Source organism: Lissotriton helveticus, chromosome 6 (genome assembly GCF_964261635.1).
Source record: "Lissotriton helveticus chromosome 6, aLisHel1.1, whole genome shotgun sequence".
NCBI lineage: Eukaryota > Metazoa > Chordata > Amphibia > Caudata > Salamandridae > Lissotriton > Lissotriton helveticus.
In genome coordinates, this window is record NC_136067.1 from 678675037 (window position 1) to 678693966 (window position 18930).

The following is an 18930-nucleotide window of genomic DNA, read 5'->3' on the forward strand; positions in this document are numbered from 1 at the left end:
GACGCATATGTCCTCCCAGTGGTGACAATGGCTCATGGGCCAGCTCATATCAGTGCGAAAGGAATATGTAAACTACTAGACCCAGTGTGGAGTAATAAGAACATTTCCAAGGAGGCAACCCATTTAGTGCAGCAGTGCATGGTTTGTTTGAGACATAATCCTGGAAAGGGAACACCTGTTCCGGTTGGAAATTTTGCTCCCCCTTCTTTTTCTTTCGAAGCGATCCAAATGGATTATATTGAAATGGAGAGAGTCAATAACCTTAAGTATGTCTTGGTGGTGGTATGCTCCTTTAGTAGGTGGGTGGAGGCTTTCCCAACTAAGGATTGTACGGCTATTTCAACAGCTAAGATGTTGATCAAGGAATATTTTTTACGCTACGGATTGCCCCGGGTGAACTGGAGTGACAACGGCACATCTTTTAATGCCGAATTGATGAAACAGATATGTAAGGGACTACAGATCTCACAGAAATTTCATGCAGCCCGACACCCCCAGGCTGCGGGTTTGGTGGAGAGGTTCAATGGGACTCTGAAGTTAAAGATGGCCAAGATACAAGAGAGCACAGGGTTACGTTGGCCAGATGCACTTCCCCTGGCTTTGCTTTCCACTAGAGTGACAGTCAATTCCAAGACAGGTGTCTCACCCCACGAGGTTATTTTCGGCCGTCCGGCCAACGTGTGGGGTGTCCCTAGACCTAAATGTTTCTCAGAAATAGAATACCCTTTGTTGATAGATTACCTGTATGCTTTGACTAAAGATCTTCGTTCTATTCATCAGCAGGTAGCAGACACTCTGAAGCCACTGCCGGAGGGGAAAGGACACACTATACAACCCGGGGACTAGGTTGTTGTCAAGAAGTACCAGCGGAAGTCCTGCTTGGATCCAAGGTGGTCGGAGCCGAGGCAAGTTCTCCTCACCACCCATACCGCACTCGGATCCAGGGCCGCAAGGCGTGGACACATGCGTCCCACGTGAAGCGCGTCCCACTGCCACTGCCATATGATGAATAGGTGAGAAACGGCGTCGCTGATGACGAATGTGAAGTAGTTCCTCGGTACATACCCTTCTCGGATGCTTTGTTGAGGGGTGAGGAGCCGGATCAAAGAGAAGAGAGGCCAGCTCTGATTGCAAGTGGTGAGGCCTCTCCTGATCACAGTGAGCAAACATCAGCGGATAAGTCCACTGCCATTGAGCCCCCCATTCTGTTCACAGATCCAGAGGTGCGAGGGAGCACTCGTTATAATCTGCGGCCCAGAAAGGGAAAGAAGGAGAACTGAGCACTGGAAGAAGGGCTGAGATAGGGACTAGAAAAGGACAGTGCTGAAGAATAGTTAAGTGTTAGGGACGGACTGCTGATAAGAGCCCTGGTGCACTGTTGAGACATTATCAGATGGGACACTAGGATTGCGCCTGGGCCCGGATTAAGTGCTCCTGAGTTGCAAAAAGCTGTGCGACTCCATCGTGGGATTAGGGAACGAACAATAGAAGCCTGCCTGTGAGGCTTTAACGGACACAGGGAGAAGATCCCTTCTGAGGGAGAAGACTCCCCCCCTGGCCGGCTTCGGTGTGACTGTGACTGTGTGATTACTTTTTTTTTTTGTTTAGTTTTGGACTTTTAGTTAAGGAACATGTACCCCTTTGGCCGTCCTATCCCAGAGGAGGAGCAGCCTTTTGCAGCTCCTCGTAGACCAGAACCCGACTCTCCATGGCTTGCTCTGTCACGGAAAGGGAAGATTGTGGCCATTGTAATACTCATCATTGTATTTCTAATAATTCTTGGAATACTGTTCTTCCTAGATGAAGCCTATCCTGTTCACATGTTTATCCCTACCCCTTCTGCCCTTCCCGAACACCATATGGTTACTTTTGATTATGGCGAACAATGTTTGCGAAAAGGTTACCGTGATAATGTTTTTATCAAGACTTTACATCATGCCCATGCTGTGTATAATGTGACAGATTGTTGGATTTGTGGGTTGCTACCTTCTGCTGCCTATAAAAAGGATAGGTTGCTGGCACTCCCTTTAACTCCTGTGAATAGTTGTGTGGGATGGTATACTTTAATTGGCATGGTGAAATTCTTTCAACAACCTGACTTTCTAGATCCTAGATTACCTAGTAAAGGATCTACTCTGACAATGCGAGTACGCCCTATGCCCACCTCTTCTCTTGGACAGTTGTTTACTGACGGACGTTTTGATCAAACATTTCTGGAAACATGCTCGAAGAAAGTGGGACGATTTTTGACTCCTAACGACACTGACAAAGTTAGGGAGAGTTTCCTACAGTTGAACTCTTCTCTGGCTTATAGACACCCTCCTGTGACAAACGATAGTAGTCATTCTTTGGTGCCCTTGGCAGTTGTTGGGCCCTCACCATTCTTCTGTATCCTGGGGAGGGGCCCTGTAAAGGTTGGGGACAGTTCTTACAATGTGACTGCCTCGATTCGCCTGCCCCTTAGTCCTTCTTTGGTCACTCCCCCAAATATTTACTTTGTTTGTGGAGATAATGGATACTTGTGGTTGCCTAAGGGTTGTGGTGGGGTCTGCTAACTGGCTTATCTGCTTCCTCCTGTCTATGTAGCACCCTCAGACTATCATAAGACTCATCGACGGTTTGCTATAATGCCTGGACAGCGTCAAAGGAGGGAACTCCAAGTTGAGGATGTAGATCAGACTGATACTTCTTTGCAGCAATGGACCGATTTCTCTAAGGGTTTACTGCCGTTCTGGGGTCCCATATTTAACAGTAGGGCTATTCGGAGACTGTCGAGGGTGATGGAGAAAGTAGTGAATACTGAGGCTGATTTTGCAGCTAATATGTCTGTTGAGATGCAGGCTATGAGACTATTTACGATTCAGAATAGGATGGTGCTTGACGTCATCCTAGCTGATAGGGGTGGAGCCTGTCGCGTCATCGGGACGTCTTGCTGTGTGTACATTCCTGACTCGACCCCCACTGTTAACTTAGCTGTACAAAAACTTCATAGACTAGCGACTGAACTTCATTAGGACACTGGTACTTGGTCACTACAGAAATGGCTGTGGGGTGTTTTCTCCTTTTGGGGCTGGAAGATTTTGATGGGTGTTGTAGGAGTAGTGAGTATATTGCTGACCTGTTGCCTATGTGTTTATTGCCTCCCCCCTTGTTGCTCCATGTGTGCCAGTAACTTGCAATCTCCTAAAAGACCGACCCGCCAGTATCCTGTTTTAAATGACATGGAACTCAATGATGTTAACTGGTTGATGCTTATTGATGATGATGTCTTTGATTAATATGTTTCCCCCGTCCCTAGAATGATGTGTAAAGACCTTATCTTTCAGCTAATAAAGGCTACGCCCATGTTAGCCACATAATGCTAAAAGGAGGGTCTGATGGGTTTCATTTTCCGATGCCCCGCCCACTGACATTTACATTTATGAGTTAGCATAATGTGTCTAACTAATGATGTATTCATTTATGCATTTACGTTTATACTCTCCATTTCATTATTCATTTATGCGTGTGATGTTGTTCAGTTTTCTTAGCTTAGCCTGTGTGCCACCATTTTGGGTTGCTTCTCTCTGCGTGCGAGTCGCACTCGCTCACCCCTCCCGTAGGAATAGGAAAAACCCTGGACGCAGCAGTTTTCGTTTCTTAGCTAACTGTGATCGAACTAATAACAAAAACCCTAATCAGTAATGTTCTCATGCGCTGGAGATGCTGAGGCCCGGCTCCGCGGCCTTGGGCAGAGATAACCAAATGTTGCTATTGCAGGTGCAGATCCCTCTTATATGAGGCCATTGTTCGCACTCTCCGGGGTCCAGTACTTTTCCAGTATGAGCGTGTTTTACTCTGCTGTACCATGTTATAATGTATTGCTGTGATGATATGAGCCAGTCCTCTCGGCGCACTCTTAGGGGTGAGGTCGGACAGGGCCCTCTGATATGGGAGTTTGTGGCCTAATAAAATACTTTGTTTATTCTTCTCCACTGTCCGGCTGACTTCTTACTTGGTGATTATAGGTGAGTGCGGTAAGTCACTCGGGTGGAGTTGAGCCACGCTTATCACAGTGAACAAGGATACCCAGTCACACCCACAGTCATTTTTATGGAAAACACAAAAAATACGATGTCAAGCATGAATTTTAACATAAGTGCACATATTCACTGTAAGCACAGCCAAGAAGCTGAGAACATAATGAAAGACCATTTTCACGTTCTTAGCATCTTCACTCCAATTTAAAAAAATGGTTCTATGTATTATACATGTATCGGTGTTGCATATGACAAAAAGTATTCCAGTGGCCACAGGTACATACAACATAGCTCTAAGTCACCCATACACATTTATCCCATTCATATGGCCACACGTTCATACATCCCCAAAGACCACACTGTCTCTGAGACACTTGGCAGTCCTGTCTTAGTTCCCCTAGTCAAAGTATGTTGTTCAAACCATAATATCTGGTTCTATGGACATTAAGCTTTAAGTCAATGGATGTGGAGGTGAGGGTCTCTAATAACAACGTGCAAGCTCCTTAGCCTTCAGCAGCCCATTATGATTTTCACTGATCGAAAGTTCCTCTCACTACCGAAAAGTTTGGAGACCCCTGGTATAGACGTACTTTTCTTGTGTTTCACATTTTAATTCTACCCTGGAGACTTTAATAAATCCATAAAACAGGTTTAAGAGGGTTGAAAATACTCAGAGAACTCAAGCATTAAGAACCAATTTGGGGGTTAATTTCCCAGTGCGACAAAAGGCTTTTGTAACAGTAAATGTCAGCAGTGCAGATACCGCATTTTGCAAGCGCCCCTCACTCCCGTTTCAATAGTTTGTGAGTGCCTGGTTGAAGGGCAAATGTATCCATACTATAACCGTTTATTCTCCTTTTTTGACAACTAGGATAAATAGTCACCGTTTTACTACATTATTAAATAGACGTGCCATTCATAAAAGGGCACTTCGGAGAAGAAGAGTTCAACAACAAGGAAAATAATTTCGAAATGAAAATAGCAATCACCATAAATAAACCCTACGTTATTCCTATATATAACAACAAAGTCTGCCATCAATCACCTTGTGCCATGCATCTGGGCAGAATAAAGACTGTCTTCATTTTTTCTGTATTTCATTCCCTAGGAGAACAGGTGTTGAACGGTACTCCTGGGAAGACTGAGCAGACCTTGTTCGGCCGCATGGACTGATGAATGAATGACTGCCTTTGTAAGTGCGCTGTGTAGAAAAAAAACAGGACTCATTCGATCGACCTCTTCCCCTTCAACATACGCAGCACGTGGTGCCGGTACTCATCCTACATCTCTCCAGCACGTGTAAGATTTCTGCTCAGAGGTGGCCCGTCGTGGCGAGGAATGTAAAGCAAACAGAAATATGGGACCATGGGCCAAATGTTAGAATGTTTGTTTAAAGACGTGACTGAAGTTATGGTTATTTTTACACTGACAACCACAGAAAAGTACCACGGAAAACTAAGATGCAGGTTAAGGAGCTCGTGAAACATCACTCGTTGCAAACGGCATGGTATACGTATTTTCATATTAAATTAATGTATTTACAAGTAAACATTCCGCTTCTATATTATTTTGTCAACGTGTTCTGTCAGCTGTGTTCGTTTATCCCATATACCGTTCAGTCTAACATATCACTTTAGACAGTTTAAAGTAATAAGGCAGAGTTAAGTGGAAAGTAACTTTGTATATTAATTATTTTATTTCGAAAGCGTGCCCCTAGTTGAGAACATAGTGCATATCATGCTAACGGAAGGAAACTGCATTCCTTGTAAAAAGCTGTTACACTCTTGTGCCTTGTCCGTGCTTGCAAGAGTGGTAAATATAATTAAATACTTTGTTGTTCTCTGAATGGTTTTTGTGGAGCAAACAGGAGGCCGCTGTATTGCAGTATAAGCCTAGCAGCCCCATTTCTGGGTGAGTCGGATATGCTAAGCATCCTCTGTGCATTGGTGAGATGCGACTTGTATGTGACGAAATTGATAGTGCATTAGCTGCAGCAGGGTGGGAGGCGAGTCCAGCTTTACACATAGGCTCAGCAGAAGAGGGTGGTCTTCATGCAGTCATTTAAAAACCTTAGGTGGGCAGACAGGTTGCTCCGTAGTGGAGCTCACTGTACGTGCAGCTCTGAATGGTCTATTCTGGCAGGGTATACAAAGGTTAAAATTGGCTGACCTCAGGAAGTGAGAGGTGCAATAAGAGTGGAAAATCATGAGAGAGTTCCAGATGCATGGCTGAGCAAAGCCTGGTAGTGCCCTGGGGATGGGCTATGTAAAAAGTAAAGGCGACTGGTCCACAGGTCTCTGTAGGAGGTTCTCTGTCGTCTGAGCATTAATGCAGAGCCAACTGAGCATAATTTAGTGCTGGACATCCTTCAGACAGTTTACAACTACTATGGGCTCCAAGATATAAGTTAATGGGGCCAGCTAGAAGGCGAGAAAGATCTGTGAGAGGCGGTGCTTAATTTGTAAAAAGAATAAGTGACAGGACTCTCGTCAGGAGGCCACCACAGCTTGCACCACCCATTGCCACCGCCAGCGCCACCAATGACAGCACCTATACAACTACTAACCATCACACTGCTACAAGTGAGACATTTCTGACTGTTGGAGGCCCCCAGAGATATAAGAATTGCTTGGGCAGCTGGTATTATTTGTTTTTTTAAAATGTAGGTTGAATTAATAAACAACTGTTGCTCTGCTTATCTTTTAACTGCATAAATAGCGACACCATGTGGCAGCTGTCATAAGTGTCAGTGATAACAATTAAGTGCTGGTGTGGAACACTGGCAACCACTGGTTCACGTTAAGCACTGGTTAGAGGACAGATCTCTGAGGTAACAGACAATCAATGGTGATTGTGTTAGAAAAGCAAGGACCTACCATAATCCGCTGAGTATGATTGCCCATGCAGGATGTGAAACTGAAGAGTATGATTCCGTTGTCTCATGCACACACTCAGTAAATTGAAAAAACACATTATGAGTGATTGTGTTGAAAGCCACCAAAAGATCAGGAGGATGAGAACAGCTTTCGGTTACAGGCAGTAAGAAGTTACTCCCCGAGTTTCCAGTCTAAACCATCTTTAAAAGAAGAAACCAAGCAATAGGATTTTATTTCCCATCATCCATCTTCACAGAAAGTGACATCAATACACTTCCCATTATCCATCTGCACAGGAAGTGACATCACTAGTGACATCTCACCACCACTTGCGCTCCTCCCGCCTTCTAGGACCTACTTCATGGTGTCAGCAGCGCGAATGCGTAGCTGAGGCACCAAAGGTGCTCCAAATGCCCAGCACCAGGAGCTCTGGTCCTCCCCCTACCTGGGCTATCCGATTGAGCTCCTCTGCATTCTCAACCCCGGCTCCTGTTCGTCACACAGTTGCCACGCTGTTGCCACGCTGCACCACATAACACGGAAGACACGTTTCAATACACCACTCCTACACCAACAGCACCCAGTACCACATTCACTCACAATCACACAAACCAGCTGCCCACTCATACTCACACAGACTAACCCCACCAACGCAACACACCACACTCACATGTATGCTCCTCAGTAACCCCTTGTTCACCAAACACACCACAGAGATATGGGACCTACTGCACGACCAAGTTCTGAACCTGCTCTTTCCCACAGAAACTTAACTAAACCCAATCTCTGCGTTGGTCATTGCTATAGCCATCCTTGCTGGCTGCAAGATCGTTAGGCAAGATCATCATCACAAGCCCAAAGGGAGACTCCCAATCATATTTAAAGATGCCATTAGCTGCACCACCGATACAGACACCCCTTTCAGCTACATGGAACACCTCATATTCAAGATACACACCCAGGTAACTTGTCCCTGGGTGGAACCATTGTATACAGACCACCAGAACCCCAAACCAATTTCCCCAGTGACATCACATACTTCACTGCACCCCTCATCATCAACATCAGCACCTTCACCCTCCTGGGACACCTTAACTTTCACCTAGAAGACCACACCGACCCAAGATCTACAGCCGTTTTAGAAAGCCTCGGAAAACTCACCCAGCACAGCCCGAACCCACCCTCACCGCTGGACACATGTTTGACCCAACTTTCTCCTCTATCAGCTACATCACGGTTGACAAGCCAACTACTATGACAGACTACACCCTCATCAGTTTCAGCATACCCATCCTGCACTATTAGCCACTACCAGACCAGCCCGCCGCTTCTAGAAAAGAATAGTAGAAGAGGAGTGGAATTCCGTTGTCTCTGTGCACCATTCCAAACACACAAGCAACTTGCCGAAAGCCATCAAGAACCTCAACAGCTGGAACACCAGATACACCCTTGCTCCCTCAAGAGCAACCCATTGGCGAGGGTCTGACCACAGGTCAGCTGGTACTCAGGCTGATGAACCACCACTGCAAGGAACTGGAGCACAAATGGAGTACACATTAAGACACCTTAAGCCTGAACCTGGCGTGTGTGCAGATGTGTGCGTGTGTGTGTGTATGTGTGTGTGTATCTTCCCATAACTAGATGTTGTTCCTGCTGTATAAACCTGGGCGTCCTTGTGACATGAGGTGTATTTGGCTATCTGAACTCATAAAATCTGTACATGAGTGTTTGATATGCTTTCTATGGGCTGACATTGTGAGATCTGTTTAACTTTTTATGTTCCCTCCTTAACCATTATTCACATATTCTCAGTCAGATTTTGGAATCGGCAGAGTGAAAACACAAATGGAAGTGGAGCGGAGAGGAGAAGATAGATGTTATACACATGTTAACAATAATAAGAGAAGATGTCAAATTACAAACTCAGAATATTGAAAATATCCCTAAAGCATATGTTTTATTAACATTTTATAAGTATATTGTTCCAAAAAATACCCCATTGTCCACTACGTTTCCAAAGTATTTTGGGGGATTGGGGAGGGATGACCAGTCCCACCAGCCATCCTGTGGAACTACTTGATTGGTACATCAAGAACATTTCAGAATATTTTGCGAGTGCCCAGAAGTGCAATAAAAGGCATGAGGCATTCTAGCACCTTTATTTGAAAACAGCTATTTAAAATTCACCATCTGTCTCCATTTTCTTATCCAATTTGCTTTCAGGAAGAATTATTCCAATCCAGCCAGAACGAAGGTAGGCTTACTCGCTGCATTCAATTATTGGTGGTTACACCCTACCACTTTCAAAGTTCAACATCTGCCACCACTGAAAGGAAGTGGGCAGTGAGAGGGCACAACTTAATACTGACCAACAACAACAACATCTTAGGACATAAGGGCAAGGGGAAAGAGACACCCCACGAGCAATAGAGTATTCATTATGTATGAAAATACAAAGGGATTTGCCAAATGTGCTACTGCAACGCGACTCCATATATTGATGTCCCCGAATACAACCATAGTGAACTCTATGAACACCACCTCCAACAATTAAATTTATTACATAGAGCCGCCTACCTCACTCTTAGGAAACTAGACCTAATTCACCACCATACCAACAATGCATGCCCTAGATGTGGCACAGTAGATGCAGGCGTCCACTACATGGTCTAGTCCTGCCGCAAAATATTGGCCTTTTGGGCAGTCATCACATTCCACATTGAAGAAGCTAGCCCATGGTTGGACTAATTTACTAGTTCCGAAGAGCTGCCTACTGGGACAATTCCCAAGCCCCAAAAGAGGAAACATGGGAAACCACTTCATCAACATGGCCCTTGCACTAGTGAAGAGGGACACAGCTACCAATTGGAAATCACTCAGATGTCTCTTCAAGCAGCAATGGAAAGTCCTAGTGATATATTGTGCCTAGATAAAAATAGACTCCCTATTGCGACATAATTGCAAGGAACTGGAAAAACATGAATATACTCAGAGCTGGGAAGACTACATTACATTCTTCTGAAACTCCATTAGCATTGGGGGCGACATCGGCCCCAGTGCAACACGAGCAGCAGTAAAGCAGAGCCCCAACCCAGTAAGCCCCTAAATGGCCCGGATGCCATTGAATCTCCTCCTGGTTATGTTTTTTAATGCTCACCATGCAGAATGGGAATGACTGGAACTGTTGCTAAACATTTTACCTCGTATGGGATGCATGTCACACCAAGTACCGAATTCAACCTGCCCCCTTCCCCCTTTTTATATACTCTAGCTAATTTCGCTAATGTGCTATACTGATGATGTTTTTACCACCGACTCTGCCACTCCAAGTGATTCCCCATCAGCTACCAACGTTAGAACGTAAGACTTAAAAGTTCTATTCTTGTTGGGGGATTCCCCCAAATAACAATATGTTCTTTACTGATGTATGTTTATACTTAAAACACAATAAAACCACGTTTAAAACAGTAAGGAACTCTATAGTGATACCCTTGTCTTTAATTCCCAGTCCCACCTTATCTTTCTTTCCTTATTTATTACCCCTCCTGTGCCACAAAACTCTTTATGACATAAAAGTAATCCACTCTGTTAAAAGAGAATACTTTCCTTCTCTTAAATAGTTAGCTTTAAGGCGGGAGCACATTCTTGCAAAAAATGAAGTATGCGGTGCTTCCCCGGTCAGCTACGGCGTCAGCCGATTGATGCCGAGGGAAGACCACAAACTTGACTCACTTCCGGGGGCGTTAACCTCCGCCCGGTCAGCATTCTAGACTCCAGAGGCACCTATTTAGGTGCCCACTGGCGCACACGCGCCGCGGTCGTGCCGAAGGCGCGCCTAAGGCAAGCTCATCTGCGCCCGTCCGCGCCTGGACCGGGCCCAGAGCCCGGACCCCTGGCTCCGACACAGTCCCTATGCCCAGAATTGACTATTCTAGGGAAACTATTCTCTCGCTGGACCAATGCAGGGGGGAGAAATGCCATTGTTTCTCCTGTGAGGAACTCTTTAACACTGAAAATCCTCGTTGCACCAATTGCGCCAGGATAATCTCCAGGAAATTGTGGACAAGCCAGAACAATTATAATCGTCATTGTACAGTGCTCCAGCTTGCCCTTGTCAATGCTAGGTCACTTATCAATCAATCAATCAATCAACAATTTGTATAGCGCGCTACTCACCCAGTAGGGTCTCAAGGCACTGGGGGAGGGGTTTGTTACTGCTCAAAAAGCCAGGGGCCTTATTTATGAAGGGCTTGCACCGCCAGTGCGTCACTTTTTCCCATTTTAAAAGTGACGCACCGGCAGCGCAAGGCCTTCATAAATACGGCCCCAGGTCTTGAGTTGTTTCCTGAAGGAGAGGTGGTCCTGGGTCAGCCGTAGGGGGAATATCAAACATAAATATGAGATTGCTGATCTTATCACTGAAAATAAACTGGATATTCTGTTTATCACGGAAACCTGGGCCGAAGAAACATCTGAACCAGATTTTATCACTGCAGTTCCTTGCGGTTATAAATAATTTAGGCACAATAGATTATCAAAAAAGGGGGGGGGACTGGCAATAATTCATAGGAGTGAACTGGTAACCCACTGCTCCATCCTTAACTCTTCTGACTGTGAAGCTCTTTTATTTAAGATCAACATCTCTGATCAAGAAACGTTCAAATGACTGTTAATCTACCGCCCACCTGGGTTAAAAGCTAGTTTCCTGAATAATCTGCCCTCATTGCTAGAGTTTGGCATACAATCAAAATGCTTTACGATGCTGGGCAACTTGAATTTCCATTTGGAAAATTCCGTAGATAAAGAGACCCGGGAGCTTCTTGACATTTCAGCAGATTTAGGACTTTGACAAATCATTCATGGGCCTACACATCTAGCCAGACATACCTTAGATGGGGTGTTCACGAATAACCCAGCCATTTCCTTTACAGCTGCTTTACCACTGAAATGGACCGATCATTATGTTGTTTTTTTTCACTATGATATTCTAGATGTCAAGGCCACTGCTTCTGCAAACATTAAACACATTAAGAGAGCCTGGCACACTATAGATTCGGCTATAATGGACGATCAACTAGCCCAAAGCCTGCCAGATTTGGGGATGGGGGCTGAAGGATCTGCCGGAGACTACACCTCTTGGCTAGAATCCAATTTTGCTACACTTGCTCCGGTTACGGTAGGCAATAAAAATAGAAAGACTCCCTCGGCTCCATGGTTCTCTGAGGCCCTTAGACTGGACAAACAAGCCAGTAGGAGACAAGAAAGAGCCTGGCGCAAAAACTATGTGTTGGCAGAGAAAGAGCAATATAAATTAATGCTTGCTGAATATAAGAAACAATTAATTACAGAAAAAAGTCAATACTTTACACTAAAAATAGAGACTGCAGGTAACTCAAGTAAATAACTCTTTAGGGTCAAAAACAACTTGACAACTGCTAATAAGGACGATATGGCTAACGGCACCCAAGACTTCTGTAATACCTAGTGCAGGCGTTTAAGGTAAAGGTTGATCAAATATACGATCAAGTCGCCTTACATCTGCCTAATCCTAATCTAAGAGAAGAAGCAAAAAATAAAACACCCCTGCTACACTTTACCCCGAGATCTACAGGGCAAATAACTACCCTTCTTAAAAAAACAAAATCTGGCTCACCTGAAGATCCTTGCCCGCCTAGAGTCCTCCATCGCATTAGCCATCTTGTCAGTCAAAGACTCTCAGACATATTAATCAGATGCTCGCAGAAGGAGTTTTTCCCACCAGGTGGAAACAAGCGTGCATTCTTCAGTTAATAAAAAAAGCTAATTTAGAGCTTACGGATCCGGCTAACTACTGACCGATTGCGAGACTACTGCTTCCGGCTAAAATTTTGGAGAAGAGTGTAAATACAGAACTCTCCAAGCATATAATGGAAAAAAATATTTTAGATCATAGTCAATTTAGTTTTAGATCATACCACAGCACTGAGACAGTGTTAATAAAGACAACTGAAGAAATCCGAGCCGCCATGGATGGGGGAGGCTCGGCAGCCCTTATTCTCCTGGACATGTCCGCGGCATTTGATACCGTGGACCATACTTTACTGCTCAAACGCTTAAAGAATATAGGTCTGGGAGGTAATGCTCTCAAGCTTTTACAATCTTTTTTAACAGAGAGAACTCAGACAGTTCAGCTAGGCGATTTTAAATCAGCACATTTTATTCTGCCATGTGGGGTCCCGCAGGGCTCCTCCTTAAGCCCCACTCTTTTCAATATATATGTATCTGAACTGGCTCCGCTGATCAGAAGTTTTGATTTACTCCCGACCTCATATGCTGACGACACACAGTTGGTGATTTCCAGCATTGACAAAGATGTCAACTATTCTACCAAACTCCACGACTGCATGGTCTCCTTGAGCGAGTGGATGAGTAGGCACTGCCTGAAACTAAACTGAGGTGGTGCTTTTTGGTAACCTTTCTCCCAGTTGGTCTCCTGTTTGGTGGCCGGATTCTTTAGGCCCCCCTCCGACACCAGTGGCGAAAGCAAAAAAATCTGGGTGTCATAATAGATGAAAAACTTCAATTCAAAGCTCAGATCTCAAAAGTGGTGTCCTCGGCATTTAACACTAGAAGCTTTTTCGACATCTTAAAAGTCTCAGTCAGAGCACGCCATTATTGACTCCTTTCAGTGTTTGCATTTGCACATTTCCCACAGATTTCAGTCTCGTATTTATCCGCTCCTTTGCAATATAGTGGCCCCTGAGTAAGGGACGTGGTGTCCCGAAATGCATCGGGCCACCTTGGAATGCTTTGCGTTTTTGTAAAAACAGTTGAAAGTTAGAATGTCAGTTCATCGATAGAATGAAAAGATTTTTTCCATACCACTGAATGATCTACACTTAGGTTGTCCTTATCTACATGTTGATTGTGCAATAACAAACAACCTTTGTATTGAAATCTCTTTTGTTTGATCATGTCTAGTAGGATTAGTTTGACATGAGTTTGTATAGACTGTTTAATTTCGTGTAAATTGTACATTGTAGGGCACACAGTTACTCAAGTGAGAGCTCTCTTGATTTTTGAGAAGCACATTCTTGCCTATGTATTACAATTATACCATATTTAATTCTTCTTTAGTATTTTGTTTCTTAATTGCAAATGACTCATTACTTGAAAATCACGCTAGTAACAATGATATTAACAAAGTCAACATTGAAAACATATCCTTAGCACTGCAGAGTACTTGTAAACACCATACTATTTACAACTTGACAACATCAGTAAATGCTCATGCCAGGTAGGCAATTCATGATTTCCAGAGATAATATTTCTGAGATAATTATACATGCAATGGATCTTGTTGGAATGTCTGCATATGAGTTTGTCGTACTGAAAACCTGTTTTGGAGTAGTCTTTGAGGACCCTAAATAAGTAGTCACAATTCAGAAGAATGAATATTATCACAATTGTTGACAAACTGCAATATATATAAAAGCACCATCAGCATCTGATGTTTAGAATTTGTTTACCTGTCAAGATCTGAATTCTGCAACTCAAAGTTCCTAAGCACTCTCATGACCTGAACATCTTGGCTCAAGAAGCAAGGAGGCAGCAGTCCATGAATGCCAAGCTGGAGCCTTTCTTCCAGGGAAAATGCCATACCCTGTGAGGGAAGAGTCATTATGAGCAACACATTTAAACAATTGTCATACATGTAGGCAGATGTTAAGTTTTCCATTTAAGGAATACAAATAATTATATTTAGTTTGCAGATTATTTGATCACATTATTAAAGTGTAAACAGTTGATTATTAAGAATACTTAACTTTCACTGATTAATTCTAAAACTGCGCCAACAGTTCCAATGAAATGATATTATGGACCAGTGATTGTATTGCTCGAATTCTCACACTGGACATCGAACATGAAATAACTAGAGTGCTACTGTGATCATCCAATTCCTAGTATTTGCTATAATAATGCTGATATGTTGAATGTTTACTGATGATAATATTTTTTGATACTTTAACTTTAAGGATTATACGCTGGCATCTGCAGCTCGAGTTTCCAACCCAACAGTTTCGTGGATAGACCATTCTCTTAAGTGAGAGCCCATATTTGTTGTAGATTTCAAATAGCTAAAAGGAATGAGACTGAGCTCTTTACACAGTCTATAAAATGTTTGAATAATTTATCTTGTTTATCATGTCTGCTTGTGAAAGGTTCTTTAAATCGACGAAAGATGACTTTAAGTAACCTTGTTTGAGACAACTACTGAGAAACTGAAAATATAAAAGACGTGCTATTTATCTAGGAAACAAAAGAGGTGGTGACTAAAGAACTTAATTAAAGATAAATGCAAAATATGATTATGAAAAATTGTCAAGCAATGTCGAAGCTAGTAAGAACGTAGCACCAACGGCTTTTTTGAGGTTAGTTTGAAGTGGCATTGCAAAGAGGCCAGACTTTGGTTAAATCTTGAAATAAACATACTTACACATTATATAATAGTAACATGAATCGTGCATTAAATTCTGATCCCTGAAATAAATATACAAAAGATTACAAAAGTACACATTATACCTTTAATTAAATATATCAAACCATTTGAAACTGGGCGCTTTGATAACCTATCAATTTCCAAGATTCTTCTTTATGAGCTGCAAATCTGGATTGAATATAAAACAATGTATCAAATGACCCAATGACCTTTGATTAAGGGTCATATACAGAGCAAGGTGGGCAGTGTTAGGTCTTCTTGCCAGTTAGACCTTAGATCTGGGTCTTTTTGCCAGTCAAACATTAGATTCACATGCTGTGCAGGTCCACTGCACCATAACTGATTCCAGAAAGGCTCATCGTAATCACGCTTAATATAGAGAAAACTGTCTCCCTTAGGCTTGCAACGAGGATTAATGAATATTTCAGTCAACCTACATTCAAATGTGTGAGTGCATATTCCTCAAGAGCAAGTTACTGACCTTCGGTAATGCCTTATCTGGTAGAGACAATATCTTGCCACAGATTCCTTAACTTTGAATTCCCCCAGGTGTCGGATTGGATCTGAAATTTTTTTACACTGATAGGTGGCATCAGTTGGCTTCGCGTGGTATAGTCGGTACTGTCCGCGCTGGAAGCAAAGCCGGTGTCACCTACATAGACCCCACCCCGGAGTGCTGATGTCAGTTACTTTTCATGACTTTCCACGCCAGAAGCACAGATCCATGAAGGTCACTGACAGGGGTGTGTCTAAACTAGGGCCCTGAAAGGGATCAGCCCTGACCCTAGAAACTTGTACTCAGAGCGGGGAGGCTGGGTGGGTCTGTAAGGAATCTAGATATTGTCTCTACCAGATAAGGTGTTACCGAAAGTAAATAACTTGTTCTTCTGATACAGACATCTAGCCCCAGATTCCGTACCTTTGAATAGATAACAAACAAATACCATCCTTGAGGTGGGTCTGTGGACAAATTTAGACTAAATTGTCTTGTAGGACCGAGCGGGCAAAGTACCCGTCCCTGCAGACCTGACCGTCCAGGAAGTAATGCTAGGTAAACATGAAAAGGGATGCCCACGTTGCTGCCTGGCAGATGTCCAGTACTGGAAATCCATGGGCTTACACAGTGGTTGCAGCCTTAGCTCTGGTAGAATGAGCTCTTAAGACCTCAGGAGGCTGCTTCTTTGCTAGTGCGTAGTAGATCTTGATACAGAAAAAGACCCATCAAGAGAAGGTCCATTTCTGCACTGCTCGACCTTTCTTCACACCAACATACCCCATGAAGAGTTGCTTGCCCACCTGGAACACTTGTGTGTGGTCAAGGTAGAACAAAAATGCTGTTTTAAGGTTCAGACGGTGGAGTAGCTCCACCGAGTGTAGATAGTGGGCAAGGTGACAGATTGACCTACATGAAATGGTGTTATCACTTTTGTCAGGAAAAAGGCCCTAGTGAGAAGCACCAGTTTGTCAGGAAAAACTGATAGAAAGGGAGGATTGGATGATAATGCCTGCATCTCACTCACCCTCCTGACCATACAGTCAGGGGGAAGGTTAAGGTAACCAAACTCTATGACTTCAGGAGCCAGATCACTAGGTTGAGCTGAGCTGGGTCCAGGTTTCTGATCTCTGAATGGTTCAGGGTTAGTAAGCGTGGAGACAGGTATAGCTTTTGGTGCGGTACCACAGAAAGTTGCAGCAGTGGGGTGTACCACGGTTGTCTCGCCCAAGTTGGAGCTACTAGAATGAGTGTTAGGGAATGTTGCTGTAGTTTGCGTACCACTAATGGAAGTAGTGGGAGAGGTGGAAATTCGTACGCAAATTTTCCGGGCCAGTTCATCCATATCGCATTGCCTTTGGACAGCGGGTGTGGATATCTGGCGGCGAAGCTTGGACATTTGGCGTTTTCGTGGGTGGTGAAGAGGTCTATTTGAGGTTGTCCCCACAGTTCCACAGTTGAAAGAACGGTTGAAGAACTGTTGGATGAAGTTCCCACTCGTGGATCTGTTGTGTCTGCCGACTTAACAGATCTGCTATGGTGTTTTGCACTCCTGTAACATGCTGGGCTAAGAGGAAGATTTTTAGTGGTATAGCCCATCTCCATATCTGCTGCGCTAACTGAGAGAGTTGCAGAGAGTGTGTCCCTCCTTGTTTGTTTATGTAGTACATTGCTGTCATGTTGTCTGTGCGGACTAAGACAGCTTTGCCCGATATTTGCTTTTGGAATGCTTTTAGGGCTAGAAATACGGCTAGTAACTCCAGGTGGTTGATGTGGAGTAACTTTTGTTGTGGTGTCCACCTGTCCTGCATGGTGTGCGGCCAGTAGGTGAGCTCTCCAGCCGGAGAGCGATGCGTCCGCTGTCATGACTATTTGAGGAACTGGCTCTAGAAATGGTCGGCCCTTGGAAACATTTTTGGTGCTCCACCATTGCAGAGAGCGATGAGTCCGACTGTCTACCAACACTAGGGATGTTAATTGACCTTGAGCCTAGTTTCATGGGCGTGCTAAGCACTCTTGAAGCGGACGCTTTCGTAGTCTTGCATGAGGCACTATGAAAATCATATATATTCCTATCATTTCTGCGTAGGGTTTTTAGTGTACAGGAAGAAATGGCGCACAGAACAGGTAGCGGTGAAATAGGGAATTGGTACAAAATGTGGACGGTGATACTAGGTCAAGGGGAACCCAAAACCCCTGAAAAAGAATCAGCAAGAGCCAAATCAGTAATAAGCGAGCAAAAGCCCTGTGCACTCGTAGAATAGTAAATCAAAAGTAACATACATCAATAGTAAATCTTGAAAATAAGCATGATAAACCACAGCGTTGACAAACAGTGGTTGATTTTCCTGTTTTATGTACTTTGGATTTCCTTCAAGAGGAAAATACCAAGGAGAAACCAGCCGACACATGTTTTGTCAATCAGGTGTTTGTTGCACCCACCTGTCTGATGTGATGTTGGTCCAAACAGGTAGGAATTGTTGTAGTCTTACCCCAACTGGAGTGGAATGTGGTGGGGGAAGTGGAGGGAATTCATTGAGCAGGGGTGGAGGCAGAGCGGGAGTTGTTGGTTTTGCCACGGCCCTTATTGTTGTTACCCCTGTAACTTCCTCTTTGGTAGCCCCTACTGTAGGTGGATTGAGTAGGGGCTTTGTAAGAAGTAGAGGGACTATCTGGGAAGTATCCCCTGGTGGTGCCTCTGTAAGATGAGCGGCGAAAGGAGCGTCTGGTAGCTTCAGACTGCAAGGCTCCCATAGATTTAGCTGTGTCCGTATCCTTTTTCATTTTCTCAAGGGATACGTCCACATTAGGCCCAAATAAGTGTTGCTCATCAAAGGGTTGGTTGAGGATAGCACTTTGTACTTCAGGTTTGAAACCTGAAATGCGTAGCCAAGCATGTCTACGCAACAGGACACTGGTATTAGTTGCCCTTGAAGCAGTATCTGCTGCATCTAGTGCACAACGTATAGAGGTATTCGCGATGTTTTTACCCTCTTGTATAAGCTCATTTGCCCTATTTTAGTATTTATCTGGAAGGTGCTGCATTATTGAATCTAACTCATC

At 43.9% G+C, this 18930-nt stretch overlaps 1 protein-coding gene across 1 annotated transcript in view; it reads right to left on the reverse strand.

Moving 5' to 3' along the window:
- Nucleotides 1-18930, reverse strand: part of ME1 (malic enzyme 1) — a 1446246-nt gene that overhangs the window by 1231737 nt on the left and 195579 nt on the right. The window contains exon 2 of the mRNA XM_078648140.1: nucleotides 14404-14537. Within this exon, the coding sequence (XP_078504266.1) occupies nucleotides 14404-14537 (134 nt within the window). The remainder of the gene's footprint in view (nucleotides 1-14403; nucleotides 14538-18930) is intronic.